This window comes from Amborella trichopoda, chromosome 12 (genome assembly GCF_054954075.1).
Source record: "Amborella trichopoda isolate Santa Cruz 75 chromosome 12, AtrichopodaSantaCruz75HAP2 v2.0, whole genome shotgun sequence".
Lineage (NCBI taxonomy): Eukaryota > Viridiplantae > Streptophyta > Magnoliopsida > Amborellales > Amborellaceae > Amborella > Amborella trichopoda.
In genome coordinates, this window is record NC_142347.1 from 32,542,724 (window position 1) to 32,564,160 (window position 21,437).

The following is a 21,437-nucleotide window of genomic DNA, read 5'->3' on the forward strand; positions in this document are numbered from 1 at the left end:
TATGCCCTCTCTCTCAAATTGGTCAATGTTTTGGGTCACGAGACCCATGGGCTCTCTCTCTCTCTAAAATTAGTCAATATTTGGGTCATGAGAAATATGGGTTCCCTATATCTGTCTCTCTCTCTAGAAACATGGGCTCTCTCTCTCTCTCGCTCTCTCAAATTGGTAAATATTTTGGGTCATGAGAAACATTGGGTTCTCTCTGGCTCTTTCTCTGAAATTGCTCAATATTTTGGGTCATGAGAATCGTGGGTTTTAGAGAGAGAATCTGTATCACTCTATCCTCTTCCATGGATTGCAAGAACATTCTAGCCAAGAGAGAGAACATACTAGTCCAGAGGACCTCTCCCTCTCTCTAGAACATCCTAGCCTAGAGACTATATACAATAAGCCCTCTCCCTCTCTCTCTCTACATGGACAAGGGGGATGGTGTTTTGGAGAGGGGGGGGTTATTTACTCCCCCTGTTTATACATTATAAAAAAAAGTAGATAATAGCCTTCTGAAAGAGAGAGATCTCATCCTCAAAGAGCCCACTGAAAATAACAATTCAAAATGCAAACCAGCTGATAAACTTTGAATGAAGAACAGTGAAATATTTGAGACAAGAGTTTGAAAACACTACCTATTCGAATCTCGAAAGAAAGGATTTCTCACTCTCTCTCAATTAGGGTTTCAGGCTACGGTGAATGAGAGAGGAGGCTCAGATTCGCCTTTTATCAGACATTTGGGCTCTCTATAACTCAAGGCTGCAGCGGTTGTCTGAAACCAGAGAGATTCCAGACCGTCCATGCTGCCTTGCCAGAGTTTAGAGAGAGAAACTCTACTGAAAAGAAGAAAATTGCATAATCATCATCGCCTCATAGTGAAGAAGGAGAAGGAGAAGGAGAAGAAGAAGAAGAAGAAGAAGAAGGGCCTTTAGGGTTGCCAGTTTCTCTCACAGGAGCTGCATTAATGCCAATGGCATTTTAGAGAGAGAAAGTAGAAAAGCTCTCTGGTAAGGAATCACAGGCTTAAAGAGGGGCAGCCCTCCATCCTCTCTCTCTCTAAGCCTCAGACTTAAACTCATGAGTGAGAAAGCTTCCGTGAAACCCCCAATTTGTAGCCCGTCAATTTTTAGGGCTAACAGTTCTGTGTTTTTAGGGTTTGTCTGGGCCAACATCCGCCGCGTGTTTCTCCAAGGGCGATGATGAAGGGTCCAGATTCTAAATTTGATCTCATCGTATGGCTGAAAATTTTATCTCTTTGAGTTATCTCGAATTTGACACCGAGCAGGTCTACTCCCTCACACAAAACACTTATTTAGAGAAAGTATTTTAGTCTAAAGTTTTGGGAATCACATAGGACTACTCGAAAATTAGTTTTAAAAAGAAAATTTTTTTATTTTGAGTTTTATTTTCAAAATAAAAAATTTGAGTTTTGAGTCTTATTAACATTTTGGAAAATTGTTTCATATTTCTACAAGGTCCAAGAGGTATAAAGCATCCATCTTAAAAATCGATACAAATACGTGGTCCAGCTAAAAACAAGTGTAACTAACCATCCAAATATTTTTTAATAAAATTACTATTTCTAATTTTTAATTTTTTTTTTTTTTTCATATTCATGATCTCCGTGTTAAAAGATTATATATTCTCTAAAAATTAAAATCAAATGATATTTGAAAAATATATTTATTGTCAAACTCGTATTTCTAGGAAAGAGGGACTGGCCGAATAGATATCGTGTCCTAACATTTTTTACCTACCTCTTCAAAACTAGGAGAGTCTCTATTCAAACTTGAGTTCTTATTATTATTTTTAGTATATAGACAGTTTATTTAAAAACTTTTTCATTGAGAATTGTTTATGGGCTGTAAAATGTCCGTCCCTAAAATTTGAGCTCTAAAAAGTATATCTATCCCGAGTTTTTTAGGAAGTAAATAGTTAATATACTCCTGCGGGAATAGGAAATCTTTTGCCCTTTACATTTGTCATTGGAATGATCAAGATGGACACGGTTTCTATGCGGCCAGCGGGGCATTTTGCAGAAAAACGGGCTTGGTAATAAATATAGGGTGCGGTTTTTATAAGGTTACAACTTTAAACAATCCAATTCCTACCTTCAAATTTTATCATAATAGATAATTTTGATGTAATATTTTTTTAGGATTATTTTAAGATATATTTTTATATAATTTTGATGTAATATTTTTTTAGGATTATTTTAAGATATATTTTTATATTTAATTATAAAATTTTAAATTTTAAAAATGGTTAAAATCAAGTAGATCTATAAACATAAGAAAATCTTAAAAATGGACGGTGCAGATAATATGTTGTAAGATGCATTATTTTTTAGTCTCAAAATTTTTTTATTTTTCATAGTCATACATCTCGATGTCGAGATGATCAATCACAATGTTTTTCAACATTAAAATAGCTTTTTCCGATGGATTTTTTAGGTGCATCTGTAATTCAACATTTTAAAGTTGTAACCTTATATAAACTTTTTCTATAAATATATATTTTAAATATAATTTGATCCTAAACTTTTAGACGACATATCATCTTTAACATGGAGAATATGAATATGAATATGAAAAGGAAAATAAAAAAACTAGAAATAATAATTATATTATAAAATATTTGGACTGTGAGTTATACTCGTTATTTAGATGGACCACCTATTTGCATCCATCTTTAAGATGGATGCTTTATACCTTCGGACCGCATATTGTCGAAATGCGGTCTAACCCGTATGAAACAATTTTTCATATTTGAAAATCTGGCTCCACAAGATGGATTCATTGTTTAGAAAATGACTATGGATCACTAATCCAGATTAGCCAAATAAACCTAATCAGGAATTAAAAAATTTTGCAACAATCACGTCTATATCATAAATATGCATTATGTTTCCTTAATTTTATGTGGATGTTCAACGCGCACGCATTTTTCTTCTTTTTTTCACTTATGGCTTTGGTATGATGTTGCAAACATCGGACCAATTTTTATTTTATCGTATTTTATTTATGGGAAGTGTAGAATTGCCTAACAGTTATGAAATCATTTTGGGTCGATCCAACTTTTCAAACATCAGACTGCCCTAAAGTTGAACGGTTCAATGTCCCAAACATCATAGCTTTCACATCCAAAAATGAACCCCCAGCTATCGGAGAGCCCTACCCTTCCAAAATAAAATAAACTATTACGCTCATATTTGAAACATAAGAAAATATAACATGAGAAAATAATAAAAAAAGGAGTGTGTGTTGGACATTTATATAAAATTGAAGAAAAAATGCAGCTCCATGTAATACCGCATTTGATTTATGGTTATGAATTCCAAAAAAATTAAAATAATTATTAGAAATCATTAAAAACATTATTATTTTTTGTTCCCGAAAATGGGTGTAATGCATTATGAACTTCTCGTATTTTGTAAAAAGACATGAATATTGAGACGTCATTTTCTGTCTGATTGTCTACTGATTATTTTTTATACTAATTTTGATACAATATTTTTACAAAAAATTTATACTGATTTTGTGATTTTAGTGAACAAAAGAGGGATTACATTCAAATTGAGCAAGCCCATTCGGATGGATAACCTGTGGTTTTGCTTTCTTTTTTGTTGTTTTGTTTTTTTTTTTTCTTTTTTTTTAATATGGTCTATCCAAGAAACTAGATCATTTAAAAATAATAATAAAGTAAAAATCGATAAAACTTAAATATAGAGAATCGGCAAATGGATTTGATCAGGATATAATTAGGCGACATGGGAAATAATTAGATAATTCTTCCACCATGGACTCATTGCCAACTCCTCTTTTTTTCTTTTTTTTCTTTTTTTTTTCTTTTTTTTTTTTTTTTTTTTATGTTTTTTGAAATATTCATTGCCAACTCTTCTTGCTCATAAATAGTGTTTTCTCTTACAAAGGAGAATGGTCATATAAAAGGCAAAAAGTTATACATGACCCAACCGATTTAATATGTCACATATGGGTCACATGTAAATCCTTCAAGGCGATAAGCAAAATAGAGTCGCGAGTTATAAAAAGAGAAATCCCTTGTAATTGTCAGCAGTTTCAAAAGGCATTGGAAGGAAAAGGGCAAGGCAAATCAAACGTGAGCCGGTTAGGTTTGGGCTATCTCCCATTGCACCAAGTGGGTGTGAGGCCATCCACTTAGAGGTGCCGCATACCGGGATATTAAGTAAAATAGTTCAAAAAAAAAAACCAGTTCCTTTTCATAACGTATCAAAAGTGGCCCATTTATAGCAGGAAACGCCTAATTTCCGATATATTCAGCGAACTGGCACAGACCAACAATTCCCTAGTCAGATCGCGCTTATTCAGATCCAACCCAGCGGGCATGATAATTTTGAAAAGCAAATTTGTTTTTCTCACGAGCAAGCTATTCACTAACCCAATTATGTGAAAAAAAAAAAGGCATCCAAAAAGGCATCAAAAAACAGGCGAATGATGTTAAAAAAAAATTAAAAAATTACCTCTCAAGATTGAATAAATACCGTCCAAAGTTTTGGGGATGGAGATTTAAGTTTGAAAAAAAAAATTTAAAAATTCAAAAGACTCACCATTTAATGATTCTTAAGTAGATATCAAATTTTGAAATAAGAGCACAAATCGTGTTGCTTTTGTTTGAGGGAATGTGCCCCATAATTTAGTTATAAATTTTTTGGTAATTCCATTATCTTGAGAATTGAGTTTTGGGGCTCGATAGTGAGGAGATTTTAGGCCCTTCCCTCTGGGGAGAGAGGGACAATACCCATGGGGATACAAACTTTGGAGCTCGTGCGGCCACGCCTAAATCCCCACTGTCTTTACTACTTCAAGATTGGCCTGGAGTCTTGGCGATAGTATTGTTGAGTTCCATGATGAAGTCATAGACTCCATTCTCACTAAAAGGTAGGGCCCAAATCCACAAAATCCTTGGTCTTTCCCACTTTGAGAATGGCGCCAAAGCCCTGGCCATTCTCAAAGTGGTAAAGACAGTGAGAATTTTGTGGATTTGGGCGGTAGTATTACCGAATTCCATGGTGAGGTTGCCGAGTTCCATGGTGAGGTCTCACTCCATTCTCACCAAATGGTAGGGCCCAAATCCCCATTGATGTACCATTTTTGTAGTTTACCCAAATACAAAACAAGGGACAATCTAAAAACCAATATGACAACTAATTTGCATTCGATATCTTGTGAAATTTAACCATACAAGTTTAGCCAGCTAATAATAGGAGTGCATTAACCCCGAAAATGTGAACAAGAAATAAACGGGCAAATATATTCAATTTCAAGAAATACCATGAGAAAAATTAATTCTTTTGTCGAGAACTGTGAGATTTTTCTTGTTTTTATTTTTACTTGGATAAACTGTGGAACACAAAGGTAAATGGCATCTTAACTTTTCATTTCAAAGACGGACGGTATTGTTGTGAGGGTAAAGAATGATACTTGGCCAAGAAAATGAATGATTATTCGAAACAAAATAATGAGAGTCATTATCACATAACCTCTTTTCTCCCTTGATACAGTGTCGATCTGAACACAATCTTGCCTGTTGAATTGATGTAGTATGATTCCTGCCATGTAAAAGCATAACTTTATGTTAAAGGATATTCACGGACAAAGATTACATGTCCGTGGATTTCAGTCAAATAAGCAACAAAATCAAGTGAAAAATTTGTAGGAACCCTTCCAAAAAAAAAAAATCATAATAGCTCATATCTCATTTTATTTATCATGCACAATTAAATTTTAGAAGTATATATCATCCCACCCCTTCCCATACCCTCCCCTTTCTATGTTATCTTTACCCCAATAACTGCCCCAAACAAAATATGCAATATTTTCCCAATCATTGTCCCCCTTGTCCCTCAAAAAAGCAAGCTATGAGGAAGGGGAGTTATTGAGGTAAGTTGGTGAAGTAAAAATAAAGACAAAATATGAAAAATGTCAGGAGGGATGGGATGATACTTATAAAAATTAATGCCACGCAATAGAAAAAATAAGGGAGGGGTTACTATGAAAATTAACAAATTTTGAGGGATCTAGACGAAATTTTTCCTAAAATCAATCAAGTAAAGCAATCATGACTTGCATACATACCATTTCCAAGGGACTAACCCGATGGAGCAGAAATCCATTATGCATTCCTCTGAGACACAACAAAGAGCTACATTAAATGACTAGATAAAATTTGATAATTGTACACACAGACAGTTTTCTTCTTCTTTTTTCTTTCTTTTTTTTCTTTTTTTATTTTTGGTTTTTTCTGGGGGGATGGGGGGCGGGTGCGGTGTCCAAAATCATCATGAAAAATCAGATGTCACAGATCTGGTCATAATACTTCACAAAATGCATCCTTGGTATTGTTTCTCTCTGCCTAAGAAGCCAAACAAGATAATAAAATTACAAAACTCACTCAATGCAGCAAGCATTATTGCATGTTATGCCATTGCATACAACTGCAGGAATTGGATTCCCAATATAAGCAGTCGTCCCCTCCTTTATGTAATGACCAGCTCCTTCCTGCCTGCTCAGGTACACATTCTGAACAAAATACATGTACAAGAAGAAAAAAGTAGTAAGGGCTTGGATGCATGTAGTTTACAAACACTAAACACCTCAACTATCTGCTGTCAACATCGGACCAATGAGATTGTGGAAGTGGACATTGAGAGGAGGATGGTTCACATCAACCATTCGTTGTTGACATTGGGCAGTTCATGTAATGTATAGTTTACTCTTTGTAAATCATAATGCACGGCAATATGCTTTTCTTTGCAATAAACACATCATTATATATATATATATATATATATATATGCAAAAATCTTCCCGACGCCTATAGGCGAAAATGAACAGCTATTTCTTCTACCCTCGTCACTATCTAAAATTCATCGCACAGCCACAATTATCCGTTAGTGTTTCATTTCTCATTTTTTTTTCTACAAATCGGAATAATTTGAAATTTGGAGCGTATGTATATCTTAGTGAGGCGCACCTAATAAAATAGTAAAAACATAATTCGCCAAAAATTGACCAAAATACCCCAGAAATTTTTCGGGGGTATTTTGGCCACTGTTTTTCATGTAAAATATGTTTTTTATATTTTTTGTAGATTTGCCTATTTTTTATGAACACACGCTCCAAATTTCAAGTCATTCCGATTTGTAAAAAAAAAAAGAAAAATGAAACACTACCGGACAATCGTGGCCATACAATGAACTTTGGACGGTGATGAGGATAGACGAAATCACTGTTCATTTTCACCTATAAGCGTTTTGTAGTATCTTCTTTTATATATATATATATATATATATATATGGAAAGAGAACTGCAGTACATGTAATATGATATTTGTACATGAAAGTGTCTTCACCATACTTCTCAATGATGGATGCTGGAGATCAACAGTTCCTCAACTTAAGCAGACAATGGTGGAGGAGCAGTTCATCTCTACTGTTTGCCATTCAGATCAGATGATGGAGACTACTCAAAGGACAGAAATCATAGAGTAAATGAAGAATGAATGTATACATGTGTGTGAGCGTGCATGATGTGATTGGGGCTCACCACCTCATATTTTTGAAAGATATGGTGCAATGGCTGAAAAAGCTTGGTCTTCATAATGTTCTTATGCCCTTGGCAATTGATCAACGGATGAAACCCTATAACTATATGCCTGCATTAAATAGACAGAGATGAAAGCACAATCAAGTTGAGTCCATCAATAAAGATCATTCATTAGTTTCTTTTCATAAGCTCCAGATCCCAATGTATGTACTGCATTGTGCTAAGTAAGGCAGAGGTCTTCATAGATCTCAACCATCAAAAGAGATTTTAACAAGGGATTTTAAATTACAAAAACACACAGTTTTGGTGGTTAAATTAGTCTTGGGGCCATGTTACTAATATATTCCTACTATCCCAAAATCATTATTCTCAAGGTCACTATGTTCTCTGCCAAACTCATTGCCTTTAAATTTAGCTTCTCTACACGCATGGCAATAATATAGAAATTTAACCTCAACCATAGTGATACTTAATCTCCAAATGTAATCTATCTTTTCGCAGACCTATTTGATGACAAGTGATTTCCCATCCCACAATGAAGGGCCTCATAAAGAACCAAACGTTCACCTATCTTTTTTCATACCTATTTTGATTATGTGGAATTACAAATGACAACAGATTCAGTTTCCAGAAGACCCCATCAAAGCTCTCTCTCTAATAATGGGCGTTTGAGTTTTTTTCTATTTTAATGTTCTCTATTTTTTTGGTTCGGGGTTTTTTTGGGTTTCTAGTCTTTTTAATAGTTATATTTGTTTTTTTTGTTGTAGAGATTTGAGGGGTGGTATTGGAAGTAGTTGTTTATATATATATATATATATATATATATATATATGATGAAGGGCTAGAATTTAGTATTGATTAGGATTTCTTAGGGTTGCAAGTTAAAAAAAGTGAAGAGAAAAGAGTTTGTTTTTTGACCTTGTGAAGTGATCTTTTTGAGGTGGATTCCCTTACAGACCTTAAAGAAAGTATAATATCTCATATGTTCATTTTTATCTTTATTTTATGATATATTTATGTCTTTCCCATCCTTCTCTGCACAATTGGTATCAAAGCCTTGAAATCCATACATCATGATACCATCACAACATCTATTGATCCAATTATAGAGCATTTGGATTGACTGGATCAAATATTTGAGAGACTCAAAGAACCTGATAGACCATATTAGCAAAGTAATACAACAAGGTCTACATGTCTTAGTAAATTGCAATAGAAAGAACAAGAACATGAAGAGGTAAATCTCAGACAAAAGATGTTGACAACAACTCAAAAGTGCTACAAATTTCAACAATCAATCAGGAAGAAGACAATACAGTAGTTGCGGTTTTTGAAATACAACCCTTTTAGCTCAAAGGAGAAAGCAAGATTAAGTTGGGGATTCCAGAGGCTCGTTATAAGTTGGATATCAAGTATTTGATCAATTGTTTCATTGAAGAATACAAGGCACCAAGGCAAATGGTAGGACTCCATCACCAACTACTCCAATGGCCTCTAGAGGATATAATTAATTCAAGAAGCTCGAGCTCGAGCTTCTCCCAACCTCGAGCCCCGAGAGAATGAAGTGACAGAGTTTTAATTATTTTTTATTTTCGGTTTTCTAGATTTTAAGTTTGAGGTTCTTTTGGGTTCTAGTTTTCTTTAAGGTTATTTTTGTCTTTTCTGGTTGTAAATATTTAGGGGGCAGTTTTGAAAGATTATTTATTTAAGATGAAGGGCCAAGATTTAATATTGATCAATATTTCTTAAGATGCAAGTTAGGGTTTAGAGTTGTTTCCTTCTTAAATATGTTACCATTGGACTAGGAAAAAAAGAGTGAATAGAAAAGAGTTTGTTTTTGGATCTTTTGAAGAGATCTTTTTGGGGTGGACTCCCTTGTAGACCCTGAGAGAGAGTATAATCTTTCATCTATTTATTTTTATCGTTACTTTTTGATTTATTGATTTCTTTCCCATCCTTCTCTACAACACTCATGATGCACCGCAATTCTCTAGGAGCCTTAGACTCTCCACAAAGCATCTGTCAAAATTAGGGTTGTCAACTGACCAAGTTTTGGCCAGAAAAGCCTTGGCCCAAGCCAAGCCTGAAATAATTTTGGTTAGGCCCGAGCCAAATAATTAGTTTCATGCATGGCCAGTCCCCACCCGAATTTATGATAATGTAGCTTGAGTCTACCCTGGACCGAAAATGTCTGACCCGGATGGGCTGGGCCCCATATACATATGAATGCAATCTATGTAATATTAAAATTTATAGAGTGATATGTATTTTGAACCACATGATGAAGATCTGACGACTCCCATTCTACCTATATTACTATTCATTATAGCTGCCCAGCTATTATTAGCTTTTTCCTATATATATATATATATATATCTATATATATATATATATATCTATATATATATATATATATATATATATATATAATGAGGCTAGAGAAACTAATTGCAAGTCCTGCTACAAGAAGATGTGAACATTGATTAAAAAAAACGAAGAAACTTATCCAAATACACATAAGAAATGAACTATTTAATATTCTACCCATATCTTTTGATTTTAGTTACCAAAAACTCATCAAAATCCACATGATCATGAGTTGGAATATTTGCAAATGGCTAAGATTTCTAACAATTCATCTCTTATGGCCATTTTAATAAACTTCCCTAAAAATAATGATAGAATGGATAAGTTTATGATAGCATAAAGTTATACTAAGCTAAGAAATATCTTCATGAAACATTGACACAAGGGACTTGACTATTCTAAAGATTAAACATGAATCAAACTCAACAAGAGACCCTAATACATGCGTTATCCATAAAAAGTATGTATTGGATTGTTCAGGGTTTGCAATGACTAATTTCTTATCAATTGCTGCAACTATTAAGAAACTATATAATCAAAATTGGTGATTGAGGGCTACAACAATCAATGTTCAAAACCTCAAATTCAGTTACCGAGTTGATCAATGCCAAAACGAAGTCGACTAGCCTAATTAAACAAATAACTCAGGAAACTTGTTGAGTTTCTCAAATATTTGTGCAATCTTTCTTTTTATAATGTCAATTAACAGTTTATAAAGAAAATGAGATATACATCAAGTTGCAGTTGAGAGTGCATACAGAGACATATATCCTACGTGCTAAGGAGGAAAGTGAAGTAGAGAAGGGAGTTAGGGGCAAGATTACAGTAAGAGATACGGGTAGACATCAAAAGAGGAGCATACACACTATGGGTCCATGTGTGTAATGCATTTAGACCTACCGCTTCCTTCAACCAGCTTGTCCACCACATCATTTCACTAAACAACAATATTTTTCATAGCAATAACCACAAAAATCGAAGCTATTTTATAATTTGAGAAAACAAATCACAGATAATTGTCATTTCATTAAAGGAAAGGCCCTCACAAAAGATGACAAAACTACAAACAGACAGGCAGCAGAACAAGCAGATTATTTCTTTGTTGAAGCTCTTAGCAGCGGAAAATATAACTCCAAAACACAGGCATAAAATATCGGAGAGAAGGCTAGGAATCACATTTTGCATGTGTCCTGTAGTAATCTTTTTCATCATATTTTTGGAGTGCATCAGTTTATATTAAAAAATATATCAAGCACTATACAAACATGAATACAATTACACATACACATGCACATAAACACAAAAACACACAAATTCTGCCTATCCCTTCTTTCTTTTCCTTGTTTGAGCTACATATCGATATTTCAACACTCAATAACATCCTATCTATAGCACAAACTGCCAGTGGATGGGGCTGTCTGCTGTCAATGTTGACAGACCCCAAAAATACCATGTTACTAGGATTTTTAGGACAAGAAATTTTGCAAAGCACACCCAAAAAAAAAGGAAAAAAATTTAATATGATATTCTTGTCCATTTGTTGGATGGTTGCAGATAGAGCAGGAGAGGCCATCCAATAAACAGATGGTTTTTTTTTTGTGGGGTGGGGTGGGGGGTGGGTGTGTGGGGGGAGGTGGGGAGCATGGGGGGGGCTCGTTGCTGTAAAAATGGATAGTCCTGTTCATAGAAATTTTTCCCATATCCATGTCCTGTAAAATGGATAGTCCTGTTATATAAGATTAATCTTCTAATCTGACCTTAAAACATCAAAATCTGTTTTTTTGTTTTCAATTAACAATTTTGTTAAGGTTAGAGGCATCTTTTAAAGTTCACGACCTGTAAAATAAGCAAGTAGCACATTCTTCTGTAGACTTATTTTTTAATTTAAGTGCAGTCTTCTCTAGAGTTGTTTTAATTGGGCAATTTTTCATTAAGGTAAGGTTTTCCTTATTTATTTATATTTGTTAAGGGCATATTTCATATTCAACTACGGATAATAGAATTTTTTGAGGTGAACAGGTGATGTTCTTGGTACTTTGTCAAATACAAGGGAAAAGTGCAACAACATTAGTGCAAATCTTAGCCCTACTAAAAGATTAAGTATCCAATCTAAAATAAATAATAAACCTACTTAAATGTAGGAGTATTTTCAGTCATTTTAGCCCTAGATCTTCACACAAAGTCATGTTGATGTATGCTTGGTACTTTGGTTATATATAACATTCATGCTGTTTCTTATTTTCTTCAAACACTGTTTGATTTGAAACAAAAGTAATCCAGACAATGTATTGTCTCTTAACGAAGAAAGCACTTATTGGGTTTTTATTTTGCACTTTTAGAAGATATGCTTCCTCAAGGAGATATAGTTTCTTCCTAAGAGAATTTCACTGTAACTCAGTGAAACAATAGCATATTTCGTGCTATCTTTTCCCAATGAGAAAAGCAGAATATGACTTAAAATAATAAAACATTTCATGACATGCCTCCAAACAAGCACATTTACAGTATAGTATAACATTACAACTAAAAGCAGCTCATCTTCCAAGTTAATGACAACGGCTCTATTATGACTGCATACCAGATACCATTAGTAGCTTTAAGTTTCTCCACAAGCCATTCTAGTTGATCTCTTTCATCAACTGTTGCTGGTCTTGTCTGCAAACAATCCTAAGGAGTATAAATTTGAAAATAATCAATATTTCACATTAAAATATCAAGAAGTATTCGTCGCCAAAATGGTAATCAAATTTCATGAGAGAAAAGAGAGATATTCTCAGAGAACTCTATCGTGCAATTAAAGATCCATCTATATGTGTGGGGACAGGAGTGATGACAGGCACCTCAAAAGGATCAAGAAGTACAAAAACATGTGACTTTTAGAATAACACAGAACGCATAGCAAAGATACCATAATGAAAGAGAATAGGTAATTGAAAATAATAAAAAAACATTCACTTCTCAAAAAGGACAACTAATTTGTGTTTCACTGATAATATTTCACACCATAGTTATAATGTTTCTCTTGGTTGCATTCTATTATCCTATTCACAAAATTCATTTCAGTGGGCCAACTTGCTGAATTGGATTTTGGATGTTCTATTCTTGTTGTCTTCTTTATAGGACTCTAATCCAAGAACCTGAGTGGCAGAGGCCATTGGATGGTTAGACTGTTTCACTAAGAGAATGTTAATCAAACATCCAAATCAGATGTGTTTGGGAATAAACAAATAAATAACAAGGAGGAATAGATAAGATTTACTCTTTAACAGTATTCCTATTTTATGGCTAGAAAAAGTCAGCACTAAGCAAACTGATTAGCTGATTCTATCCCAATAGGAACCATGCTTCAACTTTCTTATTAGACGTTGTTTCTCAACATGTAGGAGTCACACTGAGCTAAATCTGTGTACTATTCTGTGCCTTATTATAATTATCCTTGATATACAAATTATCAGAGGGAAAAGTTATCCTTTATATTCAAATATATGTTCAACTCAGCTTAGGTCCAAAGTGGGTGACCCCTCTATAATATTTAAAGATGATTTAAACAAAGTTCATTAGGAAAATAACTCAATGAGATCATGTACAAGGCAAGATGCATTAAAGGTCTTCACTTTTATGCTCAAATTCACCTAATAGTAGAATCAATAAATGGTCTAGTATTCTCCGTCCCATATTCCTCATAAATTCTAGGTGGAGTCAGCCAAACTGGTTTGTATTTCTAATAAACAGATTGCTCATATACCATATTTTTCATTGTAAGAATGCTAGCCTATCATTAAAACTCTTAACCCTAAGAAAAACTTGCCGTGCCGTAGCCAAAAAGCATTAGACTAGAACTACACGATGAAAACTGCATACTAGGTACCCTACAACAGCGACTAAAAAGTTGGTAACTCGGCTCAGACTCACCTGAGTCACACGGACCCAGCAGGATGCCAGGTCTGGACAAATAACCCTGAGACTCGGGCGAATCTCACTGAGTCACAAATTTTTGTGTACTTATGACCTCTAACACAGTCCAACTCGGCTGAGTCAGGCCACTGACTAAGGCTCGGAACCTGGTGTATCTGAGCACATGTTTGCGCTTTTAACCACTGCTTACAAAATCTACTGTGGAAATATTCCATAGTTACTGGTGAAAATTTAGTCTTATGAGTAGAAAAACAGGAAAGTATGCCTTATTGACCAACTTATGTATTAAATTTCTTGGCAAAGCCAAAGAACTTTTTCTCGAACTGATAGGAAAAATCGGAAGGCAGATAATTTCCCAATTTGAGGAGCATACTCAAGCATCGACATTTTAGCCATGTTTTTTACTTGTCATATACTTACCTGATAAAGTAGTACAACTTGTGATGTACACTCCATCATATATATAGGTATGTAAACCACTATTAGGCCATGATTCAATAAAATCTATTGGACAATGTGAACAAGTGAGGTCTCTTCTTCAAGAGCTAGGCTTCTCAAATCATCGAAAGGGATTTGAGACCAAGATCCCAAATGGTATAAATGGGCACACTGCCATAACAGAGTATTCAACATAACAAACAGCTACAGATATCAAGCCAACAAAGTTCTGATTAGAGGATTATATAGGCAGAGAAAACATTTTGGATGTCCATAACAATATCCCTTCAGCAATATCATTCTAGATTCCTATAACACAAAAACAGGAAAGTAAAGAAACAGAAGGATCATAGGATCCAGCGGTAAATACCTGCAAAGATCTGGTATCTACACTAAAAATATCAAGAAAACGATCATATGGAATTGAAACCTGCTTCCAAAAGTATCCCCTTCCTGATCCACTTGTATACCTACAAAACCCATTGCTCAGGTTAGAAGAATTTCAATCTCCTTTCTTAGACTCCTGTGGTATTATAAACTCAGAAGAAGACTTAAAAGACTCCCAAGATTTCCTTTTGATAAGTGAATGAATCCCAAGAAAAGGTTTTTGAAGGCCAATATTGAGCAGCTCGTACTAAAATAAACATTCTGATACAGTCAATTTACAGCAGTTCTCTTCAAATGATGGTATACCATGGAACCTTTAGTGATGGGAATTCCAAAGTAGCCTGCAAAGGAAGCACAGTTCACCTCAGTTTCTATTCCATTTTTCATATGATCAGATTAGTTGAGAAAAGGACTACCACGAGATAGCACTCCCTAACTCTATACAACAAGAATAACTGATCAACCCACGAAAATCAAGAGGAACATAACTTTACTTCAGAATAAAGCATCAGCTAGACTATCTTTAGTCAAGCACATAACATTGTGATTCCTTCCAAAGGAAAAGAAAAGAAAGAAATATCTTACATTCTTCACTAAGGGATCCTCCTCACCTAGTTCAGCAATGCTCACAATAAATTTAACCTTGTAAAACCTCGCCGTCTTTTCCATCTTTAATTGGTACACCAACAATAATTAATCAAAACTAAAGAAGAAGAGAGGGGAAAGAGGCAATTAAGGCAACCAAGTAAGGAAAAGATCTAGATTCAAATTTTGAGCACAACACACTTAAGTCTTATGAAGGAAAAAGAGCCTCGAAGCAGTAGACATGATGAAGGAAAATTAAGAAAATAAAGAAGATCAGAAACAGATGTACAACACATAAGAACCTGCAAGAGGAAAACAAAGAAGAAAATAATGAAGTTAAAAAAAAAAAAAAACAAACAAAGAAGAAAACAGTTAAAAGGTAAGCAGCAGATTTATCAAATTTTAAAGAGAGAAACAATAAAGAACAATACAGTGCAACAAAATATGAAAATCCGGAAACCAAGTTGCATCAGTAAACAAAAGAAAAAGCCATATAGTCATAGAGAAAGATACCCAAACGCATGAAACTGTCTAGATTTTGAACCAAGTAGATAAACTTAAATTTTCGCAACAGAAGAGAAGAAAAAAGATATTTGCATGTGACACAAAATCCATGAGAGCCAGCAACACAAATTAGATAAACTGAGAAGCCAACCTGTCTAAGAAGCAAAGTACGGTCACTGGGTGGCCTTTCTCCGCCACCCACACTGATGAAGTAGAGATCCAATGGCGAGGCTCTCCTGGGTTTCTCACTCTTGCCCATGTACAAGGCAACCCAGAGTAAGATAAATAGAGCACATTGGGTGAAGACAGTCATGGTCCAAGACCGACCCATCTCCATTAACATACCACCAACACAAACGCTCACCTCTCCCTCTCTCTCTCTGATGATTTAAGTTACAGACCCATCTCCATTAGCTCAGCACCCAACAAACTCTCAGCTCTCTCTCTAGCTCATTTCGCAGCCAAGACCTCTCTCATATCAGCAGGGAAAAAAAGGAAAACAAATAAGTGCAAAGACATACTACCTGGCCCCGAATCTTGATAAAATTTTAGGGTTCGATAATTCACTGGAATTTAAAGAGGCCACCTCCAAAATTCACTGGAAAATATGTTTCTGATGTTAAAAAAACCCCTCCAATTGTTCGTATCGACCTCAATGGACATTATACAAAAAAGGAAAAAAAAGGAACTACATCTTACAACATATTATCCTAGATAAATTTTATAGATTCTCGAGTATTTTTAGGTATGCTTGATGATCACAATTTGTGGAGCTTTAGATTTTATAGTTAGGATTAGAGATAGATTTACATTCATTGTTAGAGTTTTTAACGTATAAGATATGAGGACTTATGGCCTCGCAAAAGATATGGCACCCCAATTAATTAAAAAATTATTAAAATAATGATGATGATAGAGTTTTTAGCGTCATAATTGCCTCTTTTGATAGAATTTGGAGCAATATTCGCAAAATCGAACCGGAACGGTTAACCGGTTTTGGGGCTGGGAGCGGTTTGAACCGGAACCGGACTAACCGGGGCGGTTAACCATTTTAACCGTTCAAATAGTTCTTTTTTTTAAAATAAAAGTAAAAAACGTCCAAAAAAATTTAAAAAAAAATTGAAAAGAAATAGAAAAACTTAAATTAAGTATATACTATTATATTACATAGATTTATCTTACAAAAAAATTAAAACAACTTTTTATATAAATTAATATTTGAATACTATGAAGATATGCAAGACAATTTAGAATTTGACATTAATTCAATTAATGAAATTACAAAGTCCAACTAATGCTAGTAGTAATGAGAGTGACGAGGGGGATCATGATATTGTTGTGTTTCACTATCAGGATTTACGGGGTGAAAAACTTGAGTAAGGCTTGGTGGAGTCTGTAATGTCGTAGTTGTGCCCCCTCGCCAGTCAGGAAGATTTCTTGTGGTACCCCCTTGGCCAAAGTCTCCTAGACTTGTCCAGTCTTCATGCTCTCCCCCACCCTGTTCTGTGTTACTCCCACTCTGTTCTGTGTTACCCCCACCCTGTTCTGTGTTACTCCCACCTTGTTCTATGTTACCCCCACCCTGTTCTGTGTTATGGCCCTCAGTATCTTCAATATTATCATCATCATGAATAACCAGATTACGGTGACGGCTACGGCTCTGTCTCTCCCTTGTTGAGTAACTCCTATGCCTCAATGTCTGGACTTCCTCCCCAGCTAATCTCATTAAATCTTCATGTTCATTATGCATCGCATCATGTTGCGCCCCTTCATATTCCTGGATGACTAGTTCTTGCCAATTGTTTTCCATTGTCTCATCTGTTTCATCATCATGTGCCTCATCTTCATCCTGTGTATAACCGTTATCCATGTCCATTGTCATGTCTCCTTCATTAGATGCTGCAACATTCACATTATCATCCATTTCGACAACTAGCCCACTAAGAAAATCTTGGTCTAGTAGTGGGGTCCTTAGTGACACCTACTCATCGGCGAGGTCCCTCCGGAAGATGTAATTAAGCTTGCTCGTCGTGTAGTCTGTGGGGGTCCTCCTTTTATGTTTCTCTCTCAATTTCAAATTATAATGAATGTACACTAAGTTGTGCAACGTCTGTGTCTTTAACCTATTCTGCCTCAGGGCGCGTATCCACTAAAATGTACTCCAGTTTCTCTCACAGCCTGAGGTAGCACAGGTTTGATTTAAAATTCTAACGGCAATCTTTTGTAATTGCTTTGTTCGAATTCCGTGTATCGTCCACCATTGTGTTGGCACTGACAAACATAGAAATAATTAACAATAGAAATAAATTGATTTTAAAAAAACCACAAATAGTAGCATACTAAACTATTGCGAGTTTTAACTTAAAACTAACCTGGGTGTAATTTTGCAGCTGCATTTTTGGCATTGTTGTATGCAAATTCCCCATTTTTTTGATGTACATGATAAGCTAGAAATAACAAGATGCATATACAAGAAATTAGTATTACATAGAAATGCAATTCATTATTGTAAATTGAAATTTTATTACGTACACATTTTGATTAATGTTTACCTATTGCATACACTCCATCTGAGTTTCAAGATCAGGTTCAAACCTATAGATGCAGTTTCTTACCCCCTCCATGATATATGCATCATCTAAAGTGGCATTGGAGTACAAATTTTATGGATTAAGAAAGAACCATGCACATGGTTTGTTATATTATTAATTACGGTAACTTTTATTGGAGTTGAGAAAGAGTTATGAATTGCGACAATGAATCATAAATTACCTGCTGCATGGATATCCTGGGGCAGTTGGTCTCTCTACCTACGATCAACAACTTCTAATATCTCTTCATTCCATATGTTATTCTCAAATATAGCTTCCCTTGCACATCTCATTGCATCGAACAGAAACCCCATGGCGGGTTTATCATCAAAGTTACTTAACCTCAACACCCATACTAAAGGTTCAGTTACAAAAACAACATGGTTACATCGAGCCTAGAACCGCCGATCGAGAAGGGTGGTTTCAACCTGCCTTCCAAGTTTCCCTAACAAAAATAATGATTATGAGGTATTCTTATTCACCTTGACTAGAAGTGACTATCAAATCCCTCTCAGGTAATTGTCTTTTATAAACTTGCCTCATGATCTAGGATTTTGTGACTCTCTAGACACCAACTTTGGATCCCATCTCACAATGATCTAGTGAGTCATGGTTTTCTTGTTCACTCCTACGGAGCACAAGAACTATGAAAATGGTGGTTTCAAGGCCTTGAAAGGCCATAACACCAATAGATCCAACTATCTGTTAGGCCAACTTTGATAAACTAAGCAGTGACCCCTGCCAAAGTCAGGTAGGATATGGGTCTTGTTAGGTTAGCTCGAGAAAATGGCTCAAGATTATGGATCTAGCAAAATGTGCTATAGTACTCGACTTCATTTCAAAAAATGATCCTAATTTCCTGCTATATATTATCTAAGATATCAAACTAGTCTTATTTGATAGAGAATTATTGACAATGACTTTTAGTTTATTGAGATTTTTTTAAAAAAGATTTTAAAAGTAAAATACCAAATATAGACATCCTCACATGTGGCACCGAAGTGGCCAATGGCCAGCATGTGGCTGGCAAGTCACCTCCTGTTAATGATGTAGGTGTGGCATAGAGAGCCATGGGGTAGCGTGCCATTGTATGTGTAACAATCCTAAACTTTCAAAAAAATAAAAATAAATAAATAAATACTTTTTTATAATGTGATGGTTTATATAAGTACTATGGTCCTTAGGGACCATCACCACTTTTATTAACTTTTCCTTTCCTTTACCACGTCCTTTAGTTGACGTGGGCTTTAAAGATTTCACGTTTAATAGTATTGTCACACCTCATGTATAAGGTGGAGCTTAATAAGATAATATAATAATATGTCTTACGAATTTAAATAAGAAAGGTGAGGACTTCCACCCTAGAAAAACTTTTGAGATCTTTCTCTCTCTAGTCGAAACACAGTGAGCTCTTTCTCTCTCTAGCCGAATTTTTATCGAAAGCTTCCTCTCAAATGTTTTAGGTAAGTGACTTCATTATCTTGAAAAATAATCAGTTTTTTTTTTTAAAAAAAATGAAATAATCACTTCTGCTTATTATCATGAATTTTAGGCACGATATATTTCATGCGCAAGCGACCTCATTATTTTGAAAAATAATCTTTTCATAAAAGTGTGATATTTTATCTATGTTAGAAATTTTAAATACTGTAAATTCTTAGAAATAAATTTATTTATTTTTCTTGTCTATTGTTAAAAAAATTTAGATACTGTAAAATTATTAGAAATAAATGTGATATTTCTGCTTTTATTAAAATTGTGAGATTTCTTTCTACTGTTTTTGAATATTTAGACATTGTAAATTTCATGTGCAAATGACTGCCTTATTATTTGAAAACTGATATTTTTGCATTTGATTATAGCGTTGTCTGTGAAATGTTTATTTTCGAATTGACATCTCATAAATTGTGATAATTCCGTATTCTTGAATTTCTATAAAAGTTTTTCTAGACATATTAGATTGGCAGTTATGCTAGAATGTCTTTATGAACGGCTACCTTTCTAAATTTGAGCCCAAAATATTTGACTGGTTATTTTTGAAATGTTATTGAAAGTGACTGTTATTAATTGTTTCGGTGAAATTCATACTAATAATTTCAGTGATATGTTGAGTACATGATATTGCTGCTTTCGAATGTTTGAATAGAGTTAGAAATAATTTAAGTATGCAAGTAGACTCATCCGGTTCGCCGGTGAGGTATAAGTAGACCTATCCAGTACGTCGGTCGAGATTAAGTGGACTCATCCGGTACGTCGGTGAGGTATAAGTGGACCTACAGGGATTAAGTGGACCTATTTGGGATGTCGATAGGGATTAAGTGGACCCATCAAGACGCTGATGGGCTATATAGGTGACCTACTTGGGACGTCAGTAGGGTAATTTGTGAAATCCTTTGAATTATGCACTGCCGTTAAAATGTTATATGCATTTCAATTATTCGGATTATACTTAATTATGCATTTTTTAAAGTGGAACTGTTAATGCATTTCTGTTAATAGTTCTCCTTTTTAAAAAATATTGATATCTTTCAACCATGATTATTTTTAGAATTATGATGATCACTTACTGAGTAGCCAAACTCATCAAATTATGGTAAACATTTTTTTTTCAGGATAACTGCGATTTCATTTTGAATGTTTGTCAGGATCAACTCTGAAAGATATTGTTGTTGTGGTTAAACTTTCTTTTGCTACTTTGTAAGAATTCGCCATTGTAAATTTGTCCCATCAAGAGATGTATATATGTTTTGACTGTCACATCTCAGAAATATCAATATTGTAAATTCTTGGGGTCTGACAGTATGGTATTTGGATGGAAGCACATTTGTGTTATGTATAAATTGTGTTTTATGAGACTTGGCTTGTGTGTAGTCCCTCGCATGCCTGTACCATGTATGATTTAGAATTAAAGAACCTCTCACATTTGTGTGTACAGATAGCAGCAGGGGTGAAGAGCTCCCTCGCATGTCTGTGTACAGAGAGACACATGGCCAAGCATGGCCAAGCATGTCTGTGTACAGGAATTCTTTTTATAAAATTAAAAAGAAAGAATCTATTTTTTCTCATATTCATCACA

At 34.7% G+C, this 21,437-nt stretch overlaps 1 protein-coding gene across 15 annotated transcripts; it reads right to left on the reverse strand.

The window, feature by feature from the left end:
* Positions 1–5,385: 5,385 nt before the first annotated feature.
* On the reverse strand, positions 5,386–16,385 carry LOC18430975 (Calcineurin-like metallo-phosphoesterase superfamily protein). Of its 15 annotated transcripts, none has more exons than XM_088853420.1 (9): positions 15,922–16,385; positions 15,267–15,350; positions 14,988–15,022; positions 14,665–14,764; positions 12,520–12,596; positions 7,578–7,683; positions 6,421–6,548; positions 6,105–6,153; positions 5,386–5,578 (listed from the first exon to the last, which is right to left on the reverse strand). In XM_088853420.1, the coding sequence occupies exons 1-9, from the start codon at positions 16,111–16,113 to the stop codon at positions 5,501–5,503; spliced, it is 849 nt and encodes a 282-aa protein (XP_088709546.1). In that variant the 5' UTR covers positions 16,114–16,385; the 3' UTR covers positions 5,386–5,500. The 15 variants fall into 15 exon arrangements, with proteins under 15 accessions (XP_088709546.1, XP_088709545.1, XP_020520912.1 ...); XM_088853419.1 differs by having other exon boundaries at positions 7,575–7,683; XM_020665253.2 differs by having other exon boundaries at positions 7,539–7,683.
* Between the last annotated feature and the right edge of the window lie 5,052 nt (positions 16,386–21,437).

Excerpts from the sequence above, each read along its gene's own strand:
- LOC18430975 (XM_020665252.2), bottom strand. The coding sequence starts at position 16,113 with ATGTTAATGGAGATGGGTCGGTCTTGGACCATGACTGTCTTCACCCAA. Across the intron at positions 15,023-15,266 it reads AGGATCCCTTAGTGAAGAAT|GCTACTTTGGAATTCCCATC; the intron begins GTAAGATATTTC and ends CTTCCTTTGCAG. Across the intron at positions 6,154-6,420 it reads AATAATGCTTGCTGCATTGA|AGGAATGCATAATGGATTTC; the intron begins GTGAGTTTTGTA and ends GTTGTGTCTCAG.